The 27,612-nt window shown below is 61.4% G+C and overlaps 18 protein-coding genes across 18 annotated transcripts; 8 read left to right on the top strand and 10 right to left on the bottom strand.

The window, feature by feature from the left end:
* OT_ostta04g03640 (unnamed product) lies at positions 1-342 on the top strand (the record flags this gene model as incomplete). Its single annotated transcript, XM_022984556.1, has 1 exon — positions 1-342. A coding segment is annotated over one exon (342 nt), but the record flags the coding sequence as incomplete, so codon positions are not given.
* Positions 343-372: 30 nt separating this feature from the next.
* OT_ostta04g03630 (Parallel beta-helix repeat) lies at positions 373-2,106 on the bottom strand (the record flags this gene model as incomplete). Its single annotated transcript, XM_003078854.2, has 1 exon — positions 373-2,106. The coding sequence occupies one exon, from the start codon at positions 2,104-2,106 to the stop codon at positions 373-375; it is 1,734 nt and encodes a 577-aa protein (XP_003078902.2).
* A 791-nt stretch (positions 2,107-2,897) lies between these two features.
* On the top strand, positions 2,898-4,372 carry OT_ostta04g03620 (Zinc finger, B-box; the record flags this gene model as incomplete). Its single annotated transcript, XM_003078852.1, has 2 exons — positions 2,898-2,984; positions 3,239-4,372. The coding sequence occupies 2 exons, from the start codon at positions 2,898-2,900 to the stop codon at positions 4,370-4,372; spliced, it is 1,221 nt and encodes a 406-aa protein (XP_003078900.1).
* A 126-nt stretch (positions 4,373-4,498) lies between these two features.
* On the bottom strand, positions 4,499-5,104 carry OT_ostta04g03610 (Glycolipid transfer protein domain; the record flags this gene model as incomplete). The annotated part of the gene is made up of 1 exon (XM_003078851.2): positions 4,499-5,104. The coding sequence occupies one exon, from the start codon at positions 5,102-5,104 to the stop codon at positions 4,499-4,501; it is 606 nt and encodes a 201-aa protein (XP_003078899.2).
* Positions 5,105-5,133: 29 nt separating this feature from the next.
* On the bottom strand, positions 5,134-6,078 carry OT_ostta04g03600 (unnamed product; the record flags this gene model as incomplete). Its single annotated transcript, XM_022984555.1, has 2 exons — positions 5,134-5,914; positions 5,948-6,078. The coding sequence occupies 2 exons, from the start codon at positions 6,076-6,078 to the stop codon at positions 5,134-5,136; spliced, it is 912 nt and encodes a 303-aa protein (XP_022838812.1).
* Positions 6,079-6,312: 234 nt separating this feature from the next.
* On the top strand, positions 6,313-6,975 carry OT_ostta04g03590 (Peptidyl-prolyl cis-trans isomerase,FKBP-type,domain; the record flags this gene model as incomplete). Its single annotated transcript, XM_003078849.1, has 1 exon — positions 6,313-6,975. The coding sequence occupies one exon, from the start codon at positions 6,313-6,315 to the stop codon at positions 6,973-6,975; it is 663 nt and encodes a 220-aa protein (XP_003078897.1).
* Positions 6,976-7,161: 186 nt separating this feature from the next.
* OT_ostta04g03580 (Uncharacterised domain UPF0126) lies at positions 7,162-8,097 on the top strand (the record flags this gene model as incomplete). Its single annotated transcript, XM_003078848.1, has 1 exon — positions 7,162-8,097. The coding sequence occupies one exon, from the start codon at positions 7,162-7,164 to the stop codon at positions 8,095-8,097; it is 936 nt and encodes a 311-aa protein (XP_003078896.1).
* Positions 8,098-8,163: 66 nt separating this feature from the next.
* On the bottom strand, positions 8,164-8,709 carry OT_ostta04g03570 (unnamed product; the record flags this gene model as incomplete). The annotated part of the gene is made up of 1 exon (XM_003078847.1): positions 8,164-8,709. One exon carries the CDS (start codon positions 8,707-8,709, stop codon positions 8,164-8,166), a length of 546 nt encoding a protein of 181 aa, XP_003078895.1.
* A 78-nt stretch (positions 8,710-8,787) lies between these two features.
* OT_ostta04g03560 (RNA polymerase sigma-70) lies at positions 8,788-10,245 on the bottom strand (the record flags this gene model as incomplete). The annotated part of the gene is made up of 1 exon (XM_003078846.1): positions 8,788-10,245. One exon carries the CDS (start codon positions 10,243-10,245, stop codon positions 8,788-8,790), a length of 1,458 nt encoding a protein of 485 aa, XP_003078894.1.
* A 374-nt stretch (positions 10,246-10,619) lies between these two features.
* On the bottom strand, positions 10,620-12,560 carry OT_ostta04g03550 (Malic enzyme, NAD-binding; the record flags this gene model as incomplete). Its single annotated transcript, XM_003078845.2, has 1 exon — positions 10,620-12,560. The coding sequence occupies one exon, from the start codon at positions 12,558-12,560 to the stop codon at positions 10,620-10,622; it is 1,941 nt and encodes a 646-aa protein (XP_003078893.2).
* A 74-nt stretch (positions 12,561-12,634) lies between these two features.
* OT_ostta04g03540 (ABC-2 type transporter) lies at positions 12,635-14,584 on the bottom strand (the record flags this gene model as incomplete). The annotated part of the gene is made up of 1 exon (XM_003078844.1): positions 12,635-14,584. The coding sequence occupies one exon, from the start codon at positions 14,582-14,584 to the stop codon at positions 12,635-12,637; it is 1,950 nt and encodes a 649-aa protein (XP_003078892.1).
* A 179-nt stretch (positions 14,585-14,763) lies between these two features.
* OT_ostta04g03530 (Gamma tubulin complex protein 3) lies at positions 14,764-17,415 on the top strand (the record flags this gene model as incomplete). The annotated part of the gene is made up of 1 exon (XM_003078843.2): positions 14,764-17,415. One exon carries the CDS (start codon positions 14,764-14,766, stop codon positions 17,413-17,415), a length of 2,652 nt encoding a protein of 883 aa, XP_003078891.2.
* Positions 17,416-17,611: 196 nt separating this feature from the next.
* OT_ostta04g03520 (Adenylate kinase) lies at positions 17,612-18,561 on the top strand (the record flags this gene model as incomplete). The annotated part of the gene is made up of 2 exons (XM_022984554.1): positions 17,612-17,690; positions 17,918-18,561. 2 exons carry the CDS (start codon positions 17,612-17,614, stop codon positions 18,559-18,561), a joined length of 723 nt encoding a protein of 240 aa, XP_022838811.1.
* Positions 18,562-18,753: 192 nt separating this feature from the next.
* Positions 18,754-20,120, bottom strand: OT_ostta04g03510 (Fatty acid desaturase, type 2; the record flags this gene model as incomplete). Its single annotated transcript, XM_022984553.1, has 2 exons — positions 18,754-19,638; positions 19,824-20,120. 2 exons carry the CDS (start codon positions 20,118-20,120, stop codon positions 18,754-18,756), a joined length of 1,182 nt encoding a protein of 393 aa, XP_022838810.1.
* Positions 20,121-20,625: 505 nt separating this feature from the next.
* OT_ostta04g03500 (Nucleotide-binding, alpha-beta plait) lies at positions 20,626-21,435 on the top strand (the record flags this gene model as incomplete). Its single annotated transcript, XM_003078841.2, has 1 exon — positions 20,626-21,435. The coding sequence occupies one exon, from the start codon at positions 20,626-20,628 to the stop codon at positions 21,433-21,435; it is 810 nt and encodes a 269-aa protein (XP_003078889.2).
* Positions 21,436-21,584: 149 nt separating this feature from the next.
* On the bottom strand, positions 21,585-25,333 carry OT_ostta04g03490 (Telomerase ribonucleoprotein complex-RNA-binding domain; the record flags this gene model as incomplete). The annotated part of the gene is made up of 2 exons (XM_022984552.1): positions 21,585-25,052; positions 25,151-25,333. The coding sequence occupies 2 exons, from the start codon at positions 25,331-25,333 to the stop codon at positions 21,585-21,587; spliced, it is 3,651 nt and encodes a 1,216-aa protein (XP_022838809.1).
* A 216-nt stretch (positions 25,334-25,549) lies between these two features.
* On the top strand, positions 25,550-26,308 carry OT_ostta04g03480 (unnamed product; the record flags this gene model as incomplete). The annotated part of the gene is made up of 1 exon (XM_003078839.1): positions 25,550-26,308. The coding sequence occupies one exon, from the start codon at positions 25,550-25,552 to the stop codon at positions 26,306-26,308; it is 759 nt and encodes a 252-aa protein (XP_003078887.1).
* Positions 26,309-26,401: 93 nt separating this feature from the next.
* On the bottom strand, positions 26,402-27,235 carry OT_ostta04g03470 (Phosphatidate cytidylyltransferase; the record flags this gene model as incomplete). Its single annotated transcript, XM_003078838.2, has 1 exon — positions 26,402-27,235. One exon carries the CDS (start codon positions 27,233-27,235, stop codon positions 26,402-26,404), a length of 834 nt encoding a protein of 277 aa, XP_003078886.2.
* Positions 27,236-27,612: the final 377 nt, after the last annotated feature.

The following is a 27,612-nucleotide window of genomic DNA, read 5'->3' as shown; positions in this document are numbered from 1 at the left end:
AGCGCGGAGACGCGCGCGAAGGGGGGGGCGCGGTTGACGGAGACGTGCGCGCGGGCGTTGGACGCGGCGCGAGAGAACGAGGCGCTCCGGGCGAGGGCGCGGGCCGAGAGCGCGGCGGAGGCGAGAAGGCGTAAGGAGCGATACTTGGAAGCGAAGAATGCGCTCAGGGAGGACGACGCGGCGAGACGGGACGCGGAGCGGAAACGGAGGGCGGAGACGGGTCGCGAACGCGAGGGCGGAACGCGCAGAAAGCCGCGAATCGATATCGAGGCGACGAAGGAGACGAGCGAGACGCGAGTGGAGCTCGTGGAGAACGGTGGATTTGATTTCGGCGACGATTGAGGCGTGCGGTTGTATTGGATGGTAGGATTTTTATTGCTTTCTGCTGAACGGACACGGATCAAACTTGAAAGCGCCCTTCGCCTCGGCCGGTAGAGCGGTGGGAACATCCGTCGTCATCACGGTCGTCCCTTCGCCTCGAACGGCTCTCGCGGCGCTTTCAGAGGCGTGGACGACGCCGTAAACGGTGCAGTGTCTGCAGTTCGCGCGGGCTTTACCGTCCACGAGCGCGGCGTGCGATTTACCGCCGTTGATGCTGCAACTCGTCGCGTGCGCGGTGGACTCATCCCAGAGCCACAGTCCGCCGATGTTATCCTCGATCTCGCACTCGGTCGCGACAACTTTCGCGTGATTCGAAACGTCGATCCCCACGCCCTTGTTTTCGTACACCACGCACTTGCTCATCACTAAGTTGGCGCGCTCCATGACGATGACGCCATCTTCTTCATTCCCTTGCACTACGCAACTGTGCATGATGACTCGCGAATCTTCCATGGCTAGCACGCCTTGCTTCTCGGATCGAGTGATGTGACAGTCAATGAATGACGGGTTAGACGTTTTATACGTTCGGATTCCCGATAGACGGCCGGTGAAGACACAGTTTCGAAATAATGGCGAAGATTTTCCACCAATGGCGACGCCGTCGCCGCCACTCGATTTCACGACGCAGTTCTCGATGAAGGGTTTTACGCGCTCATCCCCGACGATACGAATAGCCTCGCTAAAGCCTGTGAAATCTACGTCGACGTTTTGAATCACGCATGGACGCTTGATTCGAAACAAAGCCGAGTTATTTCGACAGTCCACCGTCGCGTCACGAAACGCGCCTTCGCCTCTGATGAGCACACGCTTATTGATCTCGCACACCTCCCCGAGTCCGTTGTGCACTCCTCGCAAGAGTAAGATTCGATCACCATCGTGCGCTTTTTCGATCGCCTCACTGAGCGACCTTGCGTGGATGGGCTTCTCGCAGTCGCGCTCTGCTCTCGCGCCGCCGCCGCCGTACATTGGATCCACGATTTCGTCATCAAGTTCATCAAACGCGGCGCTCAGAGGAGCTTCGCGTCCGAGCCAAGCTTCTTCACCCGCACTTCGGACGTAAATTATTCTACCATCGAATCCCGCGACTGATCCGTTCTCGGCGGCGCACATCGCGATCTCATCGAGCAAGTCTCGGAATGACTTGCTGTGATCACCCTCCGCAAGCTGTAGCTTTTCGCCGAGACGTGCGTACGTCACGGCGAGACCATACGAGCCGATTCTCAAGCAAGCCTTGGCGAGTCTACACTTAGGTTTACTCCAGTGCGGCGCGAGCTCTTCCGCGGCCTGTGCGTCGCACATCGCCGCGTCGTAATCGGCCATCTTTTCCAGAGCCAGCGAGCGATTGCAGAAAATCACTGCGCGAAGGTTCGCGTCGTCATCCCTCGCCACCTCCAGCGCTTCGGTGTAAAAACCGTGTGCGAGGTCGAACTCGCCCGATTTCATCGCTTCGTTCCCACTCACTCGCGCTTTCGCTCCCGGAGCTCTTTCGTCGATTTGCGTTTGAGGCGTTTGCCTTCGCGTCGACGCAGTCCGCGACGAGTCAAACGTTTCGACCAACATCGCCTCCGTTCGCGCCGCCTCTATATCCGCCGCCGAGTCTCGCCTCTCATCAACCGTGCGTTCGCGTCTCGGCGGCGCATCCGCGCTCGGAAGCACCTCCTCGTGCGTCTTCGCCGCGTCTCGATCCTCGCTCGAGCGAAGCGTCACGTCGCGCGCCGCCGCCATGCGCGCCCTGTCCCCGCAAAACACCACCAAATCGCGTCCGCGTCAGTCCCAACCCTCCTCATCCCCCGCGCGCGTCGTCCGCGTCTCCCCGTCGCCTCGCACCGTCTCTCGCGTTCTCGCGCCTTGGTCACCCGTCGAAGCGCCTCCTCGCTCTCCGGTCCCCGACCCTCGCTCCGCCATCGCTCACGCAATCGCCTCTGCGCCGCCCTCGCGCGCGCCTCTCCCTCGGCCGTCGTCGTCGTCGTCGTCGTCATCCTCGCGCGCGTCCGCGAGTGCCGTCGCGCGCGACGCGACGCGACGCCCGCGCGACCCGACGACTGCGACCCAGGAAGAGCCCACGAAGACGAAAAACGCTCCGTGCGTTACGACGCGGTCATCTCGATGTATCACATCGAGTCATCACCCACGGTAATTATGACTCCCGATTCCCGACACCCTCGTACGCGCGCGCTCGAACGCCCATCGAGCGAAACCGCGGTGGAGCGGTCGTCTCTATGTATCACATCGAGTCATCACCCACGGTAATTATGACTCCCGATTCCCGACGCCCTCGTACGCGCGCGCTCGAACGCCCATCGAGCGAGACCGCGGTGGAGCGGTCGTCTCGATGTATCGCATCGAGTCATCACCCACGGTAATTATGACTCTCGATTCCCGATACCCTCGTACGCGCGCGCTCGAACGCCCATGGAGCGAAACCGCGGTGTATCCACACCCGATCTTCGCGCGCCCACCTCGAACGCCGGGCGCTCGACGTCGCGACCGCGCCGCGCGCCGCGCGCGTCCTCGCCATGGCGACCGGCGCGCTCGACCCGCGGTGTGAGTCGTGCCCGACGGCCGCCGCGCGCGCCGCGACGTGGTTCTGCGCCCAAGACGAGGTGCGCGCGAATCGACGACGGGCGCGTTCGCGACGGGCGACGGGACGACGGACGACGCGACGACGGGCGACGGGACGACGGGGCGACGCGAGCGAGGCGATGGCGACGCGGTGGACGCCGTCGAGGACGCGATCGCGCCGAGACGGGGCGACGGCGTGGACGATGGGGCGGCGCGGCGGCGCGTGAACGCGCGGTGATTTCGGATAACGGACGCGGTGGACTGACTTCGACGGGCGTTTTTTTCGACGACCAAGGCGTACTTGTGCGACGCGTGCGACGCGATGGTGCACGCGGCGAATGGGATCGCGAGTAAGCACGAGCGGCGGCCGGTGCGAGGGATGGAGCGGGACGTGGACTCGGCGGATTCGCGTAGGTTGAGCAAGTTGACGCGCGGCGAAGTACACGTGGACGTGACGACGGACGACGTGATCGGGATGTGCGACGAGTACCTGCACAGTTCGTTGATGCCATCGTCGTCGTTTCCTGTGGACACGTTGGACGGGGCGTTTTGGGACGAGACGATCGGGGAGCTGGATGACGAGACGGAGCAATTTTTGCGCGACGAACCCTTCGGAGGCGACGTGCACGACGGGATCGACACGTCGAGTCCACGGGACGGCGCGACCCTGATTCGGGGTGTAGTGAAGCCGAATTCGTCGGACTCGCACTCGGGGGAGTTCAGCGGAGGAAGTGACGGACGATCGCAAAAGAGCGATATCTCTCGCAGCGACATGGAACGGTTACGACGCATCGGACGGGAGGATTTCGACTCGAGCTTCCTTGGGCCCATCTTAGACGACTCCGCGGTGAAATTTCTCGAAGCGAATCCGACCTACGGTGTGTTCGGCTCACCGTCCCCGGAGTCGAGAGGTATTGGCGCAAAGGCGCTCGCTGCGAAATTTGGCTCGACATCCGTCCGGTTCGAGCGCGACGACGGGCTGATGAACGGTGTGGGACCCAAGGAGGAGACTGATGACGCGTCAAAGCCGGCGACGCGCTTCGACGCGCCGCCGTCGGGTTCGGACACGTATTCGGGCATGCCGCAACCACAGACGCGCTTGGAGCGACTCAAGCGATGGAAAGAAAAGCGAAAGAATCGCAACTTCAACAAGGTGATTCGCTACCAATCTCGCAAGGCGTGCGCAGATAGCCGGCCGCGCGTGAAGGGTAAGTTTGTTCGCGTAAGCTCGGTGCCAGATCTGAGCAAGATACGAGAGGAAGGGATCGATTCTGAGGACGAGGACGAAAAGGATGTGGGTCGCGACAAAATCAAAGAACTAGGCCTCGACATGGGCATGCGCGCACCGCCATCGATGCGAGCGATAAAGACAGGTCTCGTCGGATCCGCTTCGATGCCAGACTTTTCCGTGTACAATATGGACGATTAGACAACCGCCGAGCTGCTCTTTGCTCGATTTTTTTAATCCACATTCTTTTCAACTTGAACAAACTACACGCCACTGGCAAGGTATCAGTACAAATACAGCCCGCAATCGTTCGCGCTAAGCCGATCGCTACACCGGTTTGGGGTCATTCAGGTTCTCTATCGTGAGGAACGCGTCGATTCGACCCAGTATTGGCTCAAAATTATCCGCCAACTCCAACATCTCCTCTCGAGTGCCGACATTCGACACGAAGGAAGACCGCGACGGCGGAAACGCCAGCACGGCCGCGAACACAGTCCTGGTCAGACGTTTATGATAGCGTCGCAACGTCCGCTTGTACGCCGCGCTCGAGCACGCGCGCATGGACGCGTCCGTTTCCCCGACCTCTCTTAACAGCGCGCACACGAATTCGCCGAACCGTTTCAACCACAACGTCCCCTTCGCCGGCGACGTCGCATGCGCCCTCCCTTCCTGCGCCCGTCGCACCGACGCGAACAACCCATCACGTTTCGCCTCCAGCGCGCGCCTGACCTTGTTCACGTTCCCTAAAACATCCGATTTCGCCGGCGACAATGCGGCACCCAAGGCGCCTATGATTTCAACCATGCGCTCCATCGCCTCGCAGAACCCCTCGGCGAGGACGTCGTCGCCCCGCTCGCTCGCCTCGGCGTCCGCTCCCGCGCGCAGCCGATCGAGAGCGTCGACGACGCGTCGCGCGGGCGAGGGCGCGGACATGGCTGATTGGGAGTGGACAAAAGACAACGTCACGGCACACCGTGACCGAACCGGAGCGTCGCGTACGCCCTCGCCTTCGCGACTTCTGCTTCTTTGAAGTGACGGAGCACTCCCGCCTCGGTCCTCCAAGCGTCTGCCAACTTTCTCTTGTGGTCCAACCAGAGGCCGACAGCGTACTCGTCCGAAGTGTTCAGCGCACACGTCCTCAAGCTCACTGAGTGCAGCCGCTGGTAATTGTACGCCTCGAACGACGCGACTGTCGCGCGTACCGACCGCAGTGCCTCTCCCAGCGAGCCGTGTCCTTCCGGTCCGTACCGGGGATCCTCCACCACGGACACGTCCGCGTCTCCCACGTACAGCTCGCCGAGCCGGGCCGTGATGTCTGCGAACAAGCCGTCAAGTACGTGAAGGAACGCTGCGTAGAACGCGTCTGCGGACGCAAACGTCGCCAAGTCGTATTCACTCTCCGCCGGGTTCCCAGGGCCAGTCTTCGGGAATCGCTTTCTCAGCGCCTGGATGTCCTCCCGCGCCTCGAGGGGTAGATTCCACACCCGCGATGCGTCCCTGACCACTCCCACGGTTCCACGAACGCGCGACGACGCCGGCAACAGCAGCTTCCCTTCGTCATCCACCAGACGCAGGATCGGCGCGTCGCCGCGACTCCCCTCGTCCTTGGCGGGACCCCCAGTCGCCGGCGCCCCGGCCTCGCTCCGGTCGAGAAGACCACGCAGAGCCTCGAGGACAAGGGTCTCGATCGCCGTGTCCCGGCCCCCGGCCGCGCCCTCGGCCGCCGGACCGACCCCTCGTCTCCTCTCGCCCCTCTCCTATGCCTCTCTCCGATGCCCCTGAATCTCCCTCGCCTCCTCTCCCTCGACCGCCGGTGGACGCCCGAGCGAAGCGCCACCGACGTCCCCTCCCGGGTCGCCGAGCCTCGCGCGCGTCGGGATTCTCTCCCGATCGCGCAGCTCGACCATTCGACGATTCGATCGTCCAACGGGGACACCGAACGCGTCTTCGCGACGCGCCGTGTGCGCGCGCGGGTGCACCTACGCCGTGCGAGCGCGCGCCGGTCGCTCGCGCGTCGCGTGTTCCCCGAACGCCTGGCGTCGACGCACGCGACACAATCTGCCGCGACGAATGCGGTCGCGTTCGGTGTCACTTTGTGGACAAAAGACGACGTCACGGCACATCGTGACGCGCGCGTCGTCATGTCCGCCGCGCGCGCGCGCGGGTTCGCGATCGGATGGACGACGACGCGCGCGCGACGGGCGACGCGACGGGCGAGCGAACGACCGAGCGAGGAGGCGCCGAGCGTGGATTTCGTCGGAACCATTCTCCAAGACGTCCGAAAGGGACAGCAAGGATTCGCGACGCGACTCTCCGTCGTCGGCGCCGACGCGGCGGCGGTGGACGGATGTCCGGTCGTGGGTGACATCGTGCGCATCGCGTTCGGGGTGGAGACGGCGGAGGGTGAGGTGCTCAGGGACGACGGCGCGGAGGAAGCGGTCACGTTCGAGGTCGGCGCGAGCGACGTCATGGGTAATCCTCTGTTCAAGGCGTTCGATGAAGCGGTGAGAGGGATGAAGGTGGGTGAACAAGCGACCGTGAGCGCGAGCGGGGGGGATTACGATCCGAATCTGTTGTTCAGCGTTCCGGCGGATCACGCGGAGATCGACCGCCTGCGCGCCGAGTGGAGCGATAAAGGCGGCTTGGTGGAAGGCCTTACGGTGACCCTGGTGAACGGGCAGCCCGCAGTGGTGCGTAAGATGGAAGACACTAGAGTCGTTCTCGACGCCAATCACCCTTTCGCGGGATCTGACATCATGTTCCAGATTCGTTTGCTCGGCTTGAACGAGGAGACGGATGGATAGACGCGCGCTGGACGACGCCTCAGCCGTTTCGTCGTATCGCGTCGCGCGACGTCTTGGATACCCAACATTTAATGATTGTTTCGCATCGCACGTCAACTCGCTCGCGTCCTCGTGGAGCGTTTCGTCGCTTTCGTCGCCCGTCCAGCCCAGGGACCGTCCGCACATCACCGCGCGCGCGGAGCGAGAATGTCGCGCCGCCGTCTCGCCGACATCGCCCGCGCCGGTCTCACCGGTCTCACGTCCGGTGTTCGCACGCGTGAAACGTCCGTCGCCGCGCGCTCGCTCGCTCGGGGCGTCGGTTTTCGCGCGCTCGACGTGTCGCAGCGAACGAACGCGTCGACCAAACGCGCGCTCTCCAAGCGTGGATTCGCCGCGGATGCGGTCGGGAAGGAGGCGCCGAAGACGAACCCGGATGGCATGCCTCGATTTCCCGAGGTCTCCGTCCCCGGAGCGCTTCGAGCGATGGATTACTTTGGCACGAGCTCGTTCGCGATGACGGGGAGCCTGCTCGCGGCGGCGAGCGGAATGGACGCGTTCGGATGCACGGCGGTTGGCACGATCACGGCGGTGGGCGGAGGGACGGTGCGAGATATTTTACTCGGTCAAGGCCGCAGGGCGTTTTGGATGGAGGAGCAAGAGTACCTGTGGATCGCCGCCGGGACGGCGATGGCAACGTTTTTCGGGTGGGAAGCCGCGAAGAAGGAGTTCGGATTTAAGGATGATGATTACTGGATCGAAGCGAGCGATGCGATCGGGGTGGGGGCGTTCTGTGTCATCGGAGCGCAAAATGGGATCCGCGCGGGTGTGCCCGTTATCGCGCAGATGCTGTGCGGGGTGATGACGGCGACGTTTGGAGGCATCGTTCGCGACATTTTGGTGCAGAGACCGGCGAGAATTTTCCACTCGTACGCCGATATTTACGCCACGACCGCGGCGTTCGGGGCGATGTCGTACATCATCGCACGCGCGGTCGGTCTGCCGCCTTCGCTTCGAATAATCGCCGGCGTCGGCGCCGGCGTGGGTCTTCGCGTCGCCGCGGATACATACGATATCCGTTTGCCAGTGTACGAGCATGAAAACTCCAAGAAATCCGCGGCAAGTAAGGGCGACAAGCGCTTTTGATATCTCCACGGCTAGACCTGTATGTTATATGACAACGTAGCACGAACGCGCACATCGACGATGACATCACATCGGCTTTACCAATCCCTGCGTGCACTCGATTGCTTTCCACGCCGCGAGCGTCTCCGGATCCTTCTTAATCTCGTTGAACGGAGGATACCCCTCCTTCACCAGGCACCGATCGCCGTTCGCGATGTATGCGTCCAACATCTTCCCCTTATTCGTCCCCGACGGCGGTGCGCTGTCCTCACTCCACTTCTGCCCGTTCGCCTTGAGATACTCCGCCTGCGAGTGGATAATCGCGTCGTCGTTCATCAACTGACTGAACGAGTTCGTGTGTCCCTTGTGATCGAACTTATACGTCGCGAAGAAGTCATCGGCCTGTTCGAAATACGTCTCGACGTCGCCCTTGCCCTGACGCAGGAGCGCTCGCTGTGCGTCGAGTACGGCTCGAGCATCGGTGGTGTAATCACCAGAGCTCTTTGCGTTCGATCGTTCGCTCGCGACGAGCGGGACGGCGACGAAGGAGAACAGGGCGGCTCGACGACCTCGATGAGAGGCGTCTCGCGCTCGAGTGGGCTGCGCGGCCGCGAATGGAAGCGCGACGGGCATGAGGCGTCGTGTTCTGAAGAAGAGGTAGTTGAAAAAATCTGCTTGCGTAGCGGTTTAAAAAATTGTGCGTGCGCGCGTCTAAGCTAAATCGATCGATCTCACGAGATCGATCGCCGATTTCGATGGCTTCGATGCCTTTACCTTTGTGCGTTTCGGTTTCTTGGGCGCGCTCTTGCGCTCGGTCCCATCGTTGGAGTCGACAATATCCAATTTCTTCGCGGCGGCGTGTCGATCGCCTTTAAGGTGCTGAGCTAAATCGCTGAAGTCGGGCGTCGATTTCAGGCGTTCAAGCGCTCGCTTTTCGATGTACCTCACGCCCTCGGCGCTTTTGCCTATTCGAGAGCCGATCTCGGCGTTCGTCATGAACTCTCCTCCGACGAGACCGAACCTGTGCTTGAGGACGTACGCCTCATCCGAAGAGAGTTCATTCAGTGTTTTCTTGATGTCGTCGCGAAGGAACTCCAGTTCGATGGTGCGCGTGATTTCGTCGGTCGAACCCATCTCGTTCTCCCATGTCCCAGAAAGTCCGGTCTCGTCGCCGTCGCGCTCTTCGTCGCCGACGCCGAGGATATCGAGACTCAGAGGGTGCTGCTTTGCGATGCCCACGAGAAGTTGCAGCTTATCCACGCTGAACTTTTGCGACCGCGCCGCGATCTCATGGAGCGTCGGCCTTCGCCCGAGTTCGATCTCCATCCTCTTGCTGAGCTCGTGCGCCTCTCGCCTCTCGTACAACACCTGTTCAGGGACGCGAATAGTTCGCCCGTTGTTGAGAACGCCTCGCGTCACCGCCTGTTTCGTCCAGTTGTACGCGTACGTGCTGAAAGCGCACCCGAGAGCGGGATCAAACTTCTCGCTCGCGCGAACAAGACCAGTGACCCCTTCGTGTATCATGTCCTGTCTACTAATCGAACGCCTCTCCATCGGACTAAATGTGTGAAACACGTCCGTCGCGACCTTGGCCGCGAGTTCAATGTTCGCCGAAACGAGCTTCTGCCTCGCGATCTTCCCTTGACGCATCACCGCTCGCATCTTCGTCGAATCCTCCCCGAATCCCGCGCGCCTGGCCAACGCTTGCTCGAACCTCGCCTTGGCGTCCTTCGCCTCTCGCTCGTGGAGCGCGAGCGCCTCGACCACGCCGAGCGTCGCCTTGAGCTCCAAGCGTTTCGCCTCTTCCTCATCCCTCAACTCCTCCTCCACGCGCTCGATCGTCAAAAGTCTCTGCAGCGCATCACTGAGCGTTCGTATTTCGTCCACGTTCAGCCGCACGCTGGGATCCCTGGACGTCCCTCTCGCTAACGCTCTCTCGCGCGCCCATCGCTCGGCGCTCGACCCGCCGCGCGTCCCCCGTCCCGTCGTCCTCGACGTCGTCTCCTCACTCCTTTCACTCCGCGCCGTCGCGTCCGCGCCCGGCTCTACACCACTCTCACCACCCTCAGAGCGCGCTTTCCGTCGTCGTCGCGCCGCCCGTCGTCCCGCCTGCGCGCTCGCCGTCCCGCGCCCGTCGCCGCCCGTCCTCCGCCCGTCTTCCGCGTCCATCCCTCCCGCGCCATCGCGCGCGCGCGCGGCTCGGTCGACGCGCGCCTCGACGCCGTCGCGCGCGATGCGCGCGCGCCGCGGTCGAGACGCGGCGTCCGCGCACGGGGAATCGTTCGCGACGTCCGCGGCGCCGGCGCGAGGCATCGACGTCGACGCGCGCATCGTTCGACGCGACGACGACGCGGTGGCCCGAGAGAGGACGCGGCGCGGACGAGGGATGTCCGTGCGCGCGCGCGCGCTCGGTGGCGGTCGAGGGACCGCCGCCGAGGGCATGGGGCGATGGTGCCGCGCGCGAGCGCGCGAGTGGGGCGAGCGGCGGCGTCGGGACGCGTCGAAGCGCGGGAGACGGAGGCGTGGAACGCGTCGACATGACGTTACGATACACTGCTAAATAAATCATTTTTGCGGACGTATTGGTCGACGCGATCTGTCCACTCTTCGAGGGAGATGGAGGGGTCGACGGCGTGGGCGACGCGCGCGGCGACGACGCGCGCGGATGACGCGATGCGGTCCACGGGCGGGTACACGGCGCCCACGGAGAAGAGTTCGTCGTCGACGGATTCGGCCAAGGCCTCGGCGGCGGTGAGGAACATTTCTGGAGTTACGTTGATGGTGCCGGTGACGATGGTGGCGAGCGCGATGGGTGGGAAGATGAACGCGTTGTTCGCGAAGCCGGGCTCAAACTTCCGCGAGCGGTACGTGACGGGCGGAAAGCGGGTGCCGCTGGCGAATATCGCTCGACCGTCGCTCCACGCGTACGCCTGCTCGGCCGAGCACTCTGCCTGAGATGTCGGGTTGGACAAGGCGAAGATGATCGGCCTGTCGTTTATTTTGGACATCTTTTTCACCACTCGCTCGTTGAACTTTCCGGGCACGGCGGCGGCGCCGACCAGCGCGGTTGGCTTGATGAGCTCGATCACTCGCTCCAGATCAGACTCCTCCGGAGCGTCTTGCGCATACGCCAATTTGTCTTCGCTCAGCTGCGAAGCGCGAGAGCGCACGACGAGCCCTTTCGAGTCGAATAACCAAACTCGCTTCTTCGCCTCTTCTTCTGAGACGCCGCGTTGCACCAAGGCGCTAACGAAGAGCTCCGCAGCGCCGATGTTCGCCTGACCTGCCCCGAAAAATAACACTCTTTGTTGCGTGACATCCCCTCCAAGAGACCTGACGGACGCGAGCAACCCGCTCACGGTGACCGCGGCCGTGCCCTGGATGTCGTCGTTGTACGTCACGACCTCTGGCGCCTGCTGAAACCTTCGCAGCACCCTAAACGCGTTCTTGGGCGCAAAGTCCTCCCAGTGAATGATCGTCTTTTGACCGTAACGGGATCTCACCGCCACAACGATCTCGTCCAAGAGCGCGTCGTACGCTTTCGTACGATCGCGCTTCTGTTTCAGTCCAATGTACAGAGGATCGTCGAGCAACGTTTGGTTGTTTGTGCCCGTGTCGACCTGAATCGGAAGTAATGCGCTCGGTGGGACCCCACATGCGGCGTACACCATGCTCTTACCGGCGCTGATCCCCATTCCGTTCGCCCCTTGGTCCCCTAAGCCTAAGATTCTCTCCCCGTCGGTGATAACTGCGATCTTCACATCCGTCGCCGGCCAGTTGCGAATCAACTGCTTGACGTTCCCGGCGTCGTTTGAGCTGACCCACAGCCCCATCGGTCGCTGTACCAACGTCCCGAACTTCACGCACGCCTCCCCCACCGTGGGCGTGTACAAAATCGGCAACAAGGTCTCCGTCTGCGATCGCAGCATGCGATAGAACGTACTCTCGTCCGTCATCTGCAGCGCCACGAGCTGCTTATACTTCTCAAACGGCGTCTCGCACTGCGCCAACGCCGCGTTCGCTCGCGCGATCTCCACCTCCTCTCCCACCTCTCCCGCGGGTATCAATCCATCTACACCCTTCCCTCGTCGATCGTTCGTCGCGAGCCCTCGATACGCGCTCGCATCTCTTAAACTCGCGTACCCCGGTCCGCACGCCGCCCGTCGCACCGCGTTCGTCGGCGGCGCCCTATCCGCCGCGCGCGTCGACGACCGCACCGGCGACGCCCTCGATTGGTCCGCCCCCATCGACGCCACCGTCGTCGCGCTCGCCACGAGCGCCAGCATCGCCCGGCGATCGCGTCGAGGGACGACGTCGTCGTCGTCGACGTCGTCGTCTCGCCCACGCGTCACCGCGGTGTCCATGTCGCGCCCATCGTCCTCGCGCGACGCGCGCGCGACGCCGAACGCGCGCGCGCGATCGAACGCGTCGCACCCGCGTCGCACCCGCGCGCACACCGCGACGGAGGCGACCGCGGAGGCCATGGCGACGACGGCGCGCGCGGAGATGTGGACGCGCGAGACGGTTGGATGGGCATCACAGGATGGGCGCGAAGACGCTACCGATTCTGGTGGCGCACGGCGGCGGTGGCGATCGCGGCGAGAAAGAGCCAGGCGAACCATAACGCGTAAATGAAGGCGAGGTTAGCGCGCGCGGTGCCTTGGATGCCGTAGTAGTCGATGACGCCGACGAGGGATCCGTCGTCGGAGAGAAACGCGGGCGGCTCGGACCTCTTGAAATGGTTCACGACTTGAGCCTGCCAACCGTAGCGGACGAAGAGCGTGGGTGGCCACCACGACCAACCCTTGGGAACGTCGTCGTTGTGTAGAAGCAACCCGGAGAAGAGGATCTGGAGAACGTTGTAGATGGGGAGGATGGCGTTCGCGGCGTCGACGTCTCGAGCGATGGCGGCGCACACGTAGGCGACGCCCGCGCCGCATTGCTGGACGCCGAAGTAAGCGAGCCAATCGACCAAGAAGTTTCCACGCAGACCAACGGTGGTATATACGATGGATGTCGCGAGCAGGGAGACGAAGAACGCCGCCGTGGCTTCTTCGATGACCTTGTACGCCACGTACGCCAGGAGAGGATAACATCCGTCGTCGAGCTCGCGGTATAAGAGCGGACGTTCCATCAAAATGGAGGGCAGATACGCCCCAGCCGCGAGCGCGGGGAGGACGTTGTTCATGAAGAGCATACTACTTACGTTGATTTGTGATTCGAGCGTCATGGTTTTGCCCTCATCGTAGTACATGGTGGCCAAGACGGCGGCGAAAATGAGATGTCCTCCGCATCTCGCGCCCAGAAACTGTACGTCGCGATAATTTCTCGTGGTCCGATACTTGAGAAGCGTCCACACGGCGCTCAGGAAGCCTGGTCTCTTCGGGGCGTCAGCGAGAAGCTGCGAACGCGTTTTTCCGGCGTCTTTACGAGCGATCACCTCTCGGATGTACTTTCGCACCTCGTCTCGATTACGCTTATGATGGAAACTCGCCTTGAACTCTCTCGCAAAATCCGTCTCGTTTGAGGCGGCAGTGGAAATTAAGAAGTCGGCAAAGTTGTCATTCGGATCGAAGTAGTATCCCAACGTGTAGAAATACGCCTCGGCGCCCTCTTCACCGAAGAGCGGTCCGGCGTACGTGACCTTGCCACTTTTCAGCATTAATAGACGGTCGAATTGACGGAACGCCTCTGAGCTCGGCGAGTGAATGGTGGCGATCACCGTCACGCCATCGATGTCGCAAAACTTTCGAATCACGCGCATGAGCTCGTATGATGTCTGCGAATCCAAACCGCTCGTTGGCTCATCGAGGAACAGCACGCGCGGTCGAGTGACGAGGCTGATGCCGATGTTCACCCGTTTCGCCTGCCCGCCGGAGATGCCTCTCGACAGCGCGCTCCCGACGATGACATCGACGCAAGACGACAATCTCAGATCGTCTATGAGCTTTTCGACGATCGCCTCCCGCTCGCGCATGTCCGATTCCCCCGCACCGCGCTTGAGCTCTGCCTGATACATGAGCGTCTCGCGCACGGTGAGCGACGGCAGCAACGTATCGAATTGCTCAACGTAGGCCGCGCACGTCTTCAGCGCCGCCTTCGTCGCCGGTTCGGCCCCGACCACGATCTGCCCCGTGAGACACCCTCGCGTTTTACGTCCACTCATGACGTCCAAGAGCGTCGTCTTCCCCGCCCCAGACGGCCCCATGAGCGCGCACACGCGTCCCGGAGGAAACGCCGCGCTCACGTCATCCAACAACCGCACCATCTTCGTCGCGTCGTCCCGTGCGCGAACCTCGTACGTCAATCCTCGCACCGCCATCGCGAGCGGTGCCTTCGCCCGCGTCACCGTTCCACCGACCTCCCGTCGCGCGCCGTCCACGCGCGCCGTCCACCCGCCAGCCACCAGCGCCGCGCGCTCCAGCGCGTCGACGTCCACGCGCGTCGCCGCGTCCCCGCCATCGCCAGTCCCTCCACGGGGCGACGCGCGTATTTTTTCACCATCCATCGCGCGCTTCTCCGTCGCGCTCTCGCGCGCGCGTCGTCGTCGCGACGCGTTTTCGCGCGCGCGCCGTTTCGCCAAAACGTCCCTTCGTCTCCCGCGGTCGATCGCATCATCGATCGACGCGCGGTCAACGACTCGCGCGCCGCCTCCGTCGCGCGCGCGCGTTTTCGCGACGTCGGGCGATGACGCGCGCGGAGACGGGGACGGTGACGCTCGCGCGCGCGCTGTGCGAGCGCGCGCTCGAGCGCGCGGGCGTCGATCGCGCGAGTGACGATTTCAAAGTGGCCGTGGACGGTGCGACGCGGTACGCCACGCGCGTGCTCGCGAGCGAACTGGGACGACGGACGAACGACGCGGAGGATGACGATGAAGGCGCGCTTGGACGGGAGATCGCGCGACGGGTGGCGCGTGCGCGTGGAGCGGCGAGCGGGACGCGCGCGGCGGAGGCGTGCGAGCGATTGAGAGGCGACGGGAGCGGATTACGACGGCGGAGTGGGATTCTGCGGTGCCTGATGGCGATCTCGGACGACGTGAAGATGGCGTCGGGGACGCTGGAGCGTGGAATCGCGCGGGCGGGAGGGATGGTGCGATTGGAGCTGGACGCCAAGGCGAGAGCGCTCGCGAGAGAGGAGCGGGCGAGAGGAACGAGCGCGGCGCCGAGGGCGAGCGGTGAGACGACGTCTCGAGCGCTCGCGGGAGGTGATAAGGGGGCGATGGGGTTACACGCCGTCGGTCGCCGCGCGGACGCGTACAGGGCGCTCGAGATTGAAAACGTCACGCGCGGAGAGTGCGACGAGCGAGACTTGGTCCGGGACGTCTTGTACGCATGTCAGGGAATCGACGGTGAGTTCGTCAAGTTTTCCCCCGCGGAGCAGGCTTTTGTGATCGCGCCGAACGTTAACGTCTCGGCGGGGCGCAGAAATCTGATCAAGTCTCTGACCGAGGTTGGATGGTTGTTTAAAAAGGTGACGTCGTCGCTGGGAGACGCGCGCACGACGGGTGTGGATGTCGAAACCGGCGAGGGAAGCACGCGCCAGGCGTTCCAGGCCGCGATTCAACGAGAACTCGCAGAGTATTACAAGCTCGTTGCTGTGCTGGAGTCGCAGGCGCAGGTTCCCATTATCGGCTTCATGCCCGACGGGAAGGACGCTCCCGCGGCGAAGGGCGCGGACGCCTACCTTACGCTCCGCCGCTTGTTTCTTTGGCTCGCCGATCCATTGAAGACGCTTCGAACGCTGGCAATTTTGGTCGACGCCACGTACGGGCACCGAGGTGGAGCTATCCTAGCCGCCATTCATAAGTACTCCCGACACGGAGATCCGTCAACCACGACGTTGGTCCGGCGCATTTTGAGCGCGAGCGCGACACCGTTTTTGGGCATGACTCAACGATGGACGGTGAGCGGCGAGTTAGACGATCCATCGCGCGAATACTTCGTCAGAGTCGATCACGCCGTCCCGGATAAGGACCTGTGGCGTCGCAAGTACGAGTTCGATGAGAACATGCTCCCGTCGTTCATTACTCAAGAGCAAGGCAGAACAATCATGCGACTGGGTAAAAGTATCAACTTTCTTAGGAGATGCTGCGACGATTCGAGTTGGGCTCCCGAGCGCGCCGAGATTCTCAACGAGGTGGAGAAGGCGGGAGGATTAGATTTCGAGAATCCGGACGCCTTGGCGGTGCTCATTTTGGAGACGTCAAAGTGCATTGATGGAATTGTGCGCCGCGTGCTCTTTGAACGGTACAAGCTCGGTGAGCACTGCCAGGCGTTGAAACGCTATCTTTTGCTCGGGCAGGGTGATTTGCACGAGAGTCTCATGGACTTGATCGGTCCGAGCTTGGATGAGCCCGCGAACTCGCTGAGCGTGTTCAAGCTGAGCGGCGTCCTCGAACAGGCTGTTCGCAGTAGTAGCGTTCAGTCAGATTCCTCCGAGTTTATCGACCGCCTGCGCGTGCGCCTGATGCCACACTTGAACGAAGAGATTGGCTGGGATGTATTTACGCTCGAGTACGTCGTCAATCAACCGCTGACGACGATCTTCACAGAACACGCTATGAGTAAGTATTTGCGCGTCTTCAACTTCTTGTGGCGGCTCAAGCGAGTCGAACACACGCTGTGTGGAACGTGGCAGATGATGAAACCCACGGTGTCACATATGTTGACGAGCGAAGCCGCTGGAGGGGGGCCTTCGGGCGCTACGCTTGTGGCTATGCTGCGCGATTGTCACTCGCTTCGAGGCGAGATGCACAGCTTCATGTCAAACTTTCAGTACTACGTCATGGTGGAAGTCCTGGAGGTTTCGTGGGCCGATCTCGAGGAAAAGTTTGCCAAACACTCCGATTTGGACGAGATCATCGCTGCGCACGAGATATTTCTCGACTCGGTCGTGCAAAAGGCGTTGCTGGGGTCGAAGTCTCAGCTCGTCCTACAAACGCTCTACGCACTGTTTGAGATCATGATGTCGTTTCGCGAAGTCGCAGAGGGTGTTTTTGACATAGCCGCCAAAGTCTTTGAGAAGAAAGCTGCCACCCGCGAGCGCATTGCTGAGCGTGAGAAGAACCAGCAGTGGGGTACCTACGTCGGCGAAGAATCCACGTCGACAGATTTCATCGACAAGGATGAACTCTACGCCACGCAGGGCACTTTGTCGCGCCTCAGAGACGACTACTCGCGCGCGCTAGACGGGTTCTTGAACCTGCTGCCGCTGCAAACGCACGTCGACACCCAATTCTTACTGTTCAGGCTCGACTTTTCCGATTACTACGTCGCACGCGGCATCGGTCCGGGAGACGTCTCGCGCCGTGGCGAATCTCGCCAGCTCATCGGCGCGTAGGCTCGCTCGCCGCTTGGCGTCCATCACCCCTAGTCACCCGTAGCACGCAATAAAATCGATGCTATCGATGAATTGATGACCCATTTGATCTCCGCCCACGCGCAGCTCGATCGATTGACCGTTCGCGACCGCGTTGATTCGGTGCTCGCCGACGCCCTCAACCTCACTAGCGGACGCGCGCGCTCAAACACTCAAGATGGGAGGAAACAACTCCAAGCCCAAGGCTCCGCCGCGATCGGTCATAGTCATCTTCGGCCCGCCCGGCGCGGGCAAAGGTACGTCTCACATCGATCTACGTCCCCGATCGACGCACCCGCGCGTCCGCGCGCGCAGTCAACGCGAAAGAACGCTCTCGATGACTTTCGAGGGCGCTCGATGGAAACAAACCTCATCGCGCCCGCGTCTCGATCGTACGCTCAGCGACGGACGCGACGACGCGACGACGATGATGACGATCTTGATCCGTGACTGACTTGTCGACCTATCGCATCGAAACTTGCAGGCACGCAAGCACCGAAGATAACGGAGACGCTGAACATTCCGCAGTTGGCCACGGGCGATATGCTCCGCGCCGCCGTCGCGGCGGGCACCGAGGTCGGGAAGAAAGCGAAGGCGGCGATGGACAGCGGCGGATTGGTGACTGACGACATCGTCGTCGGTATCATTCGCGATCGCATCGCGGAGAAGGATTGCGCGCGAGGATTCATCTTGGATGGTTTCCCGCGCACGGTCGAGCAGGCGAAAAAGCTGGACGAAATGCTGAAAAAGCGAGGAGAAAAGGTTGACGTTGTCGTCTCCTTGGAGATCGACGACGCATTGCTCGAGGAACGTATCTGCGGACGATGGGTGCACAAGGCGAGCGGGCGATCGTATCACGTGAAGTTTAACCCACCTAAGAGCCTTTTGAAAAAGAAAGGCAAGAAGGCGAAGCCAAAGCGCATGGTCGACGACGTAACCGGTGAGCCGCTCGAGCAGCGCAGCGACGACACCAAGGAGGCACTTGTCGCGCGTCTGGAAGCGTACCACAAGCAGACCAAGCCGATCTTGGCGCACTATCAGTCCATCGTCGCCGCGGTCGACGCGTCGCGCGAGATGGACGCCGTTTGGGCAGACATCAAATCTGCTCTTCCCGTTCAAAGTACGTAATTTTCTCTCGCTCGCTCACGACGAAACGTAGCAACGTAGCAGAGATGCAAGAGCCGTGCGGAACTATCTTAATATGACGTTGCCTCGTTGTTTGAATGGTAGAAATCTTGAATACAGCTTCGACACTAAAATCGATTGTGAAACACACTCAAGGCTATCCGGGGGATGTTTCAACGCGTCGCAAACGGAAGTTTAACGAACGACAATTTCGACGGGTCGATCATTGATCCAAGAGAACGTTTCCTTGACGGGTTCCTTCTTCGCCGCCCTCTTTTCCGCGAAAGCCACGAGCTTGCGGATGCGCGCCGGTTGCTTCATGAGGTACTCTTGAGCCGCGGCCGCTTCGCCATTCAAACCCGTGATGTTGGCAATGTCCCAACGCTTGTTCAAGTGATCCATGATATCGGCATAATCGTGACCGGTGTAAACGCCCGAGCGCTCGGCGACAGAGGCGAAATCATCGAACAAATCGCGGCCCGTGCGCTTCTTGTGCACACCGTCGCACATCATGTGCGCTGGCATGGTGATTTGCTTCTCCATCATATCCGCGTACGCGAGGACGGCACCGTTCGGGTCGCGTGCGATGACCTCATCGATGATTCGTTGGTACGCGATCTCGTGGCGACCTTCATCGGCGGCGATGATGCCGCACATCTTCGCAAAGTCCGGATCGCCCGCCTCCTTGGCTAGGCGCGCCGTGTTCCCGTGAGAAATCTTCGTCGCACGCTCTTGAAAGGACGTGTACACGAAGCCAAGGTACGGGTTGTTCTCCGTCTTCGGGTTCATGCCGCTTCCGATGAGCTTCTGGATCGTCGTCTCGACCGCCTTCATGTTCACCTTGCCAGAGCACCACAAGTACTTGTTCATGAGATCGCCGTGACGGTTCTCCTCGGCGGTCCACTTGCGCGTCCACACCGCCCACGGGTGGTCATCGGCGCCAGAGTTATCCGCCGTACCCTCAAGCGTGTTCAGCATGTTCATGTACGTCGGGAGAGCCTCCTCGGTGATCATGTCGCCGACGAGCACCACCAAGAGATCGTCCGGAATGTTCGCCGCGCGCGCGCGAAGCTCCGCAACCTGCGCGTTCGTCGCGTTCAGCGCGTCGTCGTCAGTCATCCACTCTCCCTTCCACCTCTCACGCCGCTCCAAGCGTCCATCCGTGACTACATCGCGCATCCATCGACGCCGCGCCCGTCCTCCAGAGCTGGATAAACGATCTCCCCTCCTTCCTTTCCCCACCCGTCGCGTCGTCGTCCGCGCACCTGATCCAAGAAATCCGTCGACTCCGGATCGGGCAAAAAATCCTGCGGCTGCCAATTCTTCTCCGGATCCTTCAGCAACCCACTGAGCTCACCGGAGGCGAACGAGGACAAGTCCTCGATCACCGCCCGGCGCGTCGCCGTCAGTCCCTTCATCGTCGATTCTCGGTCGTTCCCATCCTTGACCACGATCGTGGGCGAGGCGACGCTCTCGAGCGCGCGCTTCGCCTTGGACTTCGCGTTCGTTCGCGTGACGCGCGCGCTCGGGAGCGCGCACGCGGGGAGACACAGCCCACGCATCGCGCGCGGTGTGCGGGGCGCCGGCGCGCGCGCGCGGGTGCCCTTGACACGCGGGTGTCGACGTGCACGCTCGGAGACTCTGTCGCGAGTCACGACCCGTCGACCGTGCGCGCGCGCGGGTGCCCTTGACACGCGGGTGTCGACGTGCACGCTCGGAGACTCTGTCGCGAGTCACGACCCGTCGACCGTGCGCGCGCGCGGGTGCCCTTGACACGCGGGTGTCGACGTGCACGCTCGGGGACTCTGTCGCGAGTCACGACCCGTCGACCGTGCGTCCCGGGTCCCGGGGCGGCCCATCCGCGAGTCGTCACTCGAGACAGAGCCCCCTCGCTTCGATCGTCCGGCGGCGCGCGATCGTCGCGATTCTCCCGTCGCGCGCGATCGGATCGCCGTCGCGGCAACGCGCGACGCGCGAACGACGGACGCGAACGAGATGTCCGACGGCGAGGAAGCGCGACGCGACGACCGCGAACGGGACGAGGATAACCCACGACGAGGGGCGACGATGGACGACGGCGACGCGAACGCGGGGGGCGATCGCGCGGGCGAGGACGCGGGCGAGGAGCGCCGCGCGCCGCCGCCGCCCGAGGGTGGGGCGCCGCCGCCGTCGACGGACCCGAGGGATCTCCCGGGGGTGTCCGTGCTCGTGCGTAACCTGTCGTGGGACGCGCGAGAGGACGACGTGCGCGATCGATTCGCCGGATACGGTAATATCCTCGACGTGTACATGCCGAAGGATCGGGAGACCGGTCGACCGCGCGGGTTGGCGTTCGTAAAGTACGCGACGCAATCCGAGGCGGACGCCGCTGTGGACGGCGGCGTCGGCGACTTCCTCGGGAGAGAAATTCGTTGCGAGATCGCGACGCAGCAACGCAAGTCTCGAGATGAGATGCGCTCCGGATCCCAGCGACGCGATGATCGACCGTACGCGCCGCGTTCGCGTGGCATGTGCTATGACTGGAAAGCGGGTAAGTGCGACCGAGGCGACTCGTGCCGCTTCGCGCATTCCGAGGACGCTGGCGACGACCGGCGCGGCGGATACGACGACCGGCGCGGCGGGTACGGCGACCGACGCGGTGGTTACGATGACCGACGCGGTGGTTACGATGACCGACGCGGTGGTCACGACGACAGACGCGGTGGTTACGACGATCGACGCGGCGGTTACGACGACAGACGCGGCGGCCACGACGATCGCCGCGGTGGCGGTGGCTACGGCGACCGCCCGCGTGGCGTGTGCTACGACTGGCAAGCGGGCCGATGCGACCGCGGCGCGTCTTGCCGCTTCGCCCACGAGGGCGAGCAACGCGCGTAAGATCTCGCAGAGTTCGTTTGCACGTTTGCACGTTTTTTGACACGTTTAGTGGTGGACCTCCACAAATTATGAGAGATCACGATACGAGCACAAGTTGTTGGTACAGTAGGACCTGATGAAACGAGGATACGTTGTTTGACCTAAGAAAGCTAAAATCTAATGTGTGAAAAAATCATGTGCCGCGATGGGTCCATCGCGCGGGCGAGAAGGGCGTTCCTACTAGAGCGTTTCATATCGTTAGAGGTGAGTCGCGAGTTGAGAAGCTGAATCACTCGCGTGTACCTCGATTGCTTCTGTCCCAGGATGCGCAGGAAAGCCTTTATTGCCAAGAATTCGATGTGAGAGTTCGACATTTCCCCGACACTACCGCAGTGCGCGCGCGCGACGGCGCTCTGGCGTCGTATCAGTATCTGTCCGAAACGAACCGCACGCTTGATGGCACGGAAAAGCGCGATGGGTGCGACACTGTTGCATCCCGGAATCGATCCGGCGGCGACCACGTAGCTGTGCGTCTTCATCGCCGCCATGAGGAAGAGCTGAAAAACGTTCACGCGTACGATGACCTTGCTATTGATGCTCTCGTCGTAGAAAATGCCCGCGCATTTCGGCTTGATGAAGCCGCAGATACGGTCAGGGAGTTGTGCCCAAACCTTGCGCCCGAGCGGCATATTCATAGCCTCACGGACAAATTCCCCAGAATACCTAGAATAGTCCACTAGCACCTCTAGAGTTAGACAATCGATTAATAGCCCACACCAGGGAATGTAGCTTCTTCCATCTGCGTTTACGAACGTCTTCTGCTGTATGTCTTCACCGTGATCAAAGTTGCACAGCGTCTTCTCCTCATTCAGTGAGCAGCCGTGCTCCTCAAAGCTCCGCTTACACGCGCGGAAGAAGGATGCCGCCTTTTCTTTGTCGGTCCCCACTACCAGAATATCGTCCATCCATCGACACACCGTCGAGTGATCGCTGCAGAACTCACTCAAAAGCCGATACTCGTGCTCGAGATGCCCGTAAAAGAGACTGCACAACAGCGGCGAAACAATCGAACCTTGCGGGATACCAACAGTCTGCAGCAAGTACTTCCCTCGAGCTGAGACGATGTTTTCCCTCAAGTGCGCGCGTAAGAGTGGCGCCACATTTGCGTCCGATATCGTTTTAGCAAATCCAGCGTCGACAACGATGGAATTCCTACTCTCTCTCTTCAGTATCGCCACGCCGCCGGTGTTAGTGCGCCGATTCGCCTCGGTGTAGAGTGGCCCAGGGGTCTCCTCTGACCCAGACGCACCGAGCGACGAAACAAGTTTTTTGTACTTCGCCTCTCCGTTGTGCTTTACCACGGCGTAGTGAAGTGCCTGGTACGAGCAACTTGAAATCAGGTTGGTCGCCACACGCTCCAATGATTCGAGCGGCAAGTTATCGAACGCGCCCTTAATATCCGTCGCCAGTATGCACGGTTTAATATTTCGTCCGAGCATTCGCTGTCGCCGAATAGTGCGTAAACATGGTCCGAGGCGCAGTAAGACATTCTTGTAATCCCCGACCGCGGAACCCATGACGTCGGGATTGCTCACAGCTTCGTGGTGCAGAATGTCCTGTACGTCCTTCAAGCGATTGTTTATCGCTTCAAATTTCTTCACGCGAAGCGCTGGAGACTTTTTACGCAGCTTCACTGCGAACGTTGTAGGCTTGTTCAACGTAGCGATCGGGCGCAATCCCGTTCCTTTCGGAAGAAATCGCATGTTTGAGAAACCCAAGTTGTTCTCCACGCTCGCTCGATCCAGCATGGTCATTGCCTCTCGCGCACTCAGGAGCTTGAACGACGTCCCCTCCAGACTTTGTAAGGTCGCCGTGACAAGACGAGACCATATTCCTTTCCGGTAGAAGAAAATCCTGTTTTTGTGCAGTTGAGTGTCGGTCACGTAAAAGTGAGCCCTGATGATGGGGAAAATAAACTCTTCCAGGAGCCAACCGATCCACCTCGTGGCCATGCGTCTTTGGCTTGCCTCAGCCTGTCCCGCGTTGCTCTTGTTCGTCGTCGTCGCCTTAAAGCACGTGAAGTCCGATGTCCGGATACCTTGCATTACCTCATGCAGAGTGATGCGCTCGTAACGGCGCATGGATACGATGCGTCTTATAGTGGCACGTAAACTGCCCCGCGTGTGAGACGAGCCCAGCAGCGCATCCGGAACGATGCGTTCGATCACGTCCCAGACGAAAGCAACCACTTGACGTGGTGACGTGTACGCCGAGAGAAGGGAGTCAGCGTCCGCATTGTCCACTCTTGAGGAAGACACCATGAGCTTGCGGGGCATAGGTGCGCGTCTGTTCAGAAGCCGAGAGTAAGCGCAACGACGTTCACCTTCAATCATCGCTTGCAGAGCTGGCAACAGAGACATGCGGAACTTTCTAGGCAATCTGTACGTGCTGTTCGCGTGGCGGATAGCACGACGCGTCTTGTGTATTGACGACGTCTTCGTGAGTTTCTTCGTCTTGAATATTGCGAGGTATAATCGTCTCGCAGCGCGAACGCTCGAGCCGCCCGATTTAAGCGCGTGCCCTGCGGGCAAGCCTGGCTTCTTCGTGAAGCTCGAACGAAACATGAACACACCGCGATCGTACACCGTGTTCGCGATTTTAACTTCGTTCCCGCGAGACGCACTGCTTGAACGGTTCACCACTTTGCCCAGGGTTGCTGTTGTCGGTACTTCTTTGACTTGCACGTTCCGTTTCGCTATCCGTTTGCGCAACCAGCTTGGCTTTCTATACGGCTTCTTTTTCACTTCTGACTCCTTCGATACCTCCACTGTAGTCGATGATGTTTCCGCCATCGCCGTGCTAGGTTCTCTAGTTGTGCCGTCGTCTTCGTCGACCGAGACTTGGGAAGCACGATAGACATCGCTCAAACGTATCACTTCCTCGACATCAACTGAGGAGATGAAAGGATTCAAAGTAAGCTGTTTCGTCGGCGTAAACTTGGACTTTACGGCTGTCGAATCGTTCGCGTCCGCTCCCCTCTCCGACGATCGTTCTTCACGGCGCTGTCTCTTCCTAGCCCGTGCCTCGCGTCTCGCTATCGCCCTATCCTTACTCGTAGCCAACGCCTTAGACACTGCCCGTTTGCGCATCGCGTTGTTTATTGGGTAGCCGCAAATCTGCAATAACGGCGAGTCCCGATCTATTCCGACCCTGACGAAGACGCTACAGAATAGCAGAACGTGAATCATCACTTCCACGCCCGCACGTTCGCAAAAAGTATCCCAGATCGGCGATTTAAACGCCGCGTACGCGCTCGTCTCGCATCTCACGCTCACCTCGGCGCTTCCGCGTAGCGCAGCATCTCGGCCGCGCTCCAACCTTCGACACATCCCCTTACACAGAACATTCTGCGGATTCGCCGATGCGCGAAACGATCGCTCGATCGCCACTCGCACGACGTCGAGCGCCGCGTTTAATTCCCCGATCTCACCCACCCTACCCGAAATAGACGGCGCGCTCTCTGCCTCGAACGCGTACGTACGCCGCAACAACGTCTCCGCGTACGCCGGCTCATCCCCCGCGCACCTGAGCACCGGCACCGCCCGTCCACTCTTCGCGCACATATCCTCCACCAGTTCCTACGCATCGCGCGAATCGATCGTCAGTCACTCACCATCATCCGTTCGATTCCTAAACCGGGCACCCGTCGTCTCCGTCTCCGAGTCGCTCCGCGCACCTCCAGCGTTCGCACCCGCGCGTGTTGCACCACCAGCGCCAACGGCGGCTTCGCCCTCGCCGCGACCAATAACCGTCGCCGCTTCTTCGCCCGCGTCGATTCCTCCGCCGCATCCACGCTCGACGCGCGCTTCCGCCCCTCCGTCGTCGCTCGACGATCGTCGGTTTGAATCGCGCTCGCCATCGCGCTCGCGTCATCTCTCGCGCCGTCGCTCGCCCGTCGACGCGTCCTCGACCACGGCATCGCGTCCGAATCGTCGCGATCGACCGCGCGTCCGAATCGTCGCGATCGACCGCGCGTCCGAATCGTCGCGATCGACCGCGCGCGCGCGATGGGCGTCGCGCGTCGCGGACTCGAGACGGTCGCGACGCTCGCGACCTTGGACGCACACCGCACTCGATGGCGCTCCGCGTCGCCGTGAGCGCGATCGCGGCGTCCACGGCGTGCGCGGGGGCGATCGTGGGCTACGGCTACGCCCTCGGTGGCGTCGATCGGGGGTGTTCGTGCGCGAAAGAGCGCGTGCGGGGACGTGAAAGGAAGGATGCGTACGCTCGAGAGGCGCGCGCGTTCGACGCGAGCGTCGGTTCGAGCGAGTATTGGAGCGGTATCGAGGGCATGCGGGCGCGGTTACTTCGGGCGCACGCGCGCGGGGGGGTCGTGCTCGAGGTGGCGTGCGGGACGGGAAGAAATTTTGCGTATTACGACCCGAGAGCGGTGACGCGCGTGCGGGCGATGGACGCGTGCGAGGAAATGGTGGAGGAGGCGAGGAAGAAGCCGAGCGCGGTGGCGACGACGGTTGAGGTCGGGGACGCGCAGAGAATGCGAGGGGTGAAGACGAATAGCTGTGACGCGGTGGTGGACACGTTCGGGCTGTGTTCGTACGACGATCCCGTCGGCGCGCTGCGAGAGATGGCGCGCGTGACGAAGAGAGACGGAGGACGCGTGTTGCTGATCGAGCACGGACGAAGCGATTACGGGTGGTTAAATAATATTCTGGATCATTTCGCGGACGCGCACGCAGAGCGTTGGGGATGTTACTGGAATCGACCCATCATGAAGCTCATCGAGGACGCAGGTCTTGAGGTGGTTGAAAAGTCGACGCACCATCTCGGGACGACATTCGTCGTCGTCGCGAAGCCGCGGGAGGCCGTCAATTAGTCTTGTATTATTCATATGACGACATCATAGCGCACTATGTGGGGGATATTATTGGTCTTCCGCTCATTCCTACCGTTACGATTTAGTGTACACCTAATAGTACCCGACGCTAAATACACGCCGAAAGCCGCCGAGCACGGCGATGACGAAGAAATACGTCACGCTACCGGTGAAAATATACGAATCGAATCTGTCCAACAGGCCTCCATGACCGGGAATCAAATTGCCGCTATCTTTCATGTCAGCGTTACGCTTCATCACGCTCTCAAGCAAGTCTCCAAAAATGGAAGTGAGAAAGACCATTACGCCCAGTAACGCGCCTTGAAGCGGGGTCCCTGGCCAACCCATCACGACGAACAACCCGGCGCACGTTCCAGTGCACGCCAGTAAGCCGCCGACCGCGCCTTCGACCGTTTTGTTAGGGCTCACGCGCGTGAGTTTATTCTTGCCGAGCGTCTTACCAGCGGCGTAAGCGCCGACATCTGCGGCGACGACGGCGAGTACAATCGTCAACGTCGCCGCGAGTCCAAGCGTCCATACGTCTGGACCACCGAGGAAACTAGGCCAAAGGTGGATGAGGCTGCCCGGTGAATTCAGAGCAACGCCGCTCATACCGCGAAGTTTCACCCAAAATGTCGGCAAAAATCCAGCGTACACGAGCCCAAACAGAGAGGACGAGAACTCATTAAAGTGCGATTCCTCGTTCACGATGAGAGCAGCGAAGATTAAAAACAGCGCGATCACCGTCGTGGCGACGATAAACGTCATCCGGCCGTTGGAAAAGTGAAGGATGAGCGGCATCGCCGAGCAAGCCGCGACGCACACATTGACGCACCAAGGCGGCGGTGGGTACGGCGCCTCCTTCTTTCGCATCGCCGACACCATCCCGAAATACTCCGTCGCGCTCGCGCCGTTAAACATCGCCATCGCGATCACCCACGGCCAACCGCCCGCGAATATCACCGCCAAGCCGACTGCGCCCATGAGCAAACTGCTGAAGGTGCGCGTCATGAGGTTCGACACCTTTGGTTTCACTTCAACCTCCCCGGCGGCGCCGTCCGACGCGCTTACGTCCGTACGCATCACGTCACCCCTTCGCGCGCGCATTCCAATCCCACGCGCGCGCGCCGAAATCGACGTCTCGCTCAGCCCCCCCCTCTCGCGCGTCGCCGCGTTCTCTGTCGCCCGTCCGAGACCCCGAGAGATCGCGCGCCCGCGACCCCCCGCACGGCGCCCCACGTCCGCGTTCGCGAGCGCCACCGCGTCCCGCCGCGCGACGACGACCTGGGGTCGACAAAAACCTC

This window comes from Ostreococcus tauri (assembly GCF_000214015.3).
Source record: "Ostreococcus tauri WGS project CAID00000000 data, contig chromosome 04, whole genome shotgun sequence".
Classification (NCBI taxonomy): domain Eukaryota; kingdom Viridiplantae; phylum Chlorophyta; class Mamiellophyceae; order Mamiellales; family Bathycoccaceae; genus Ostreococcus; species Ostreococcus tauri.
Note: the sequence above shows the minus strand (reverse complement) of the source record. Positions and strands in the feature narration are given on the sequence as shown.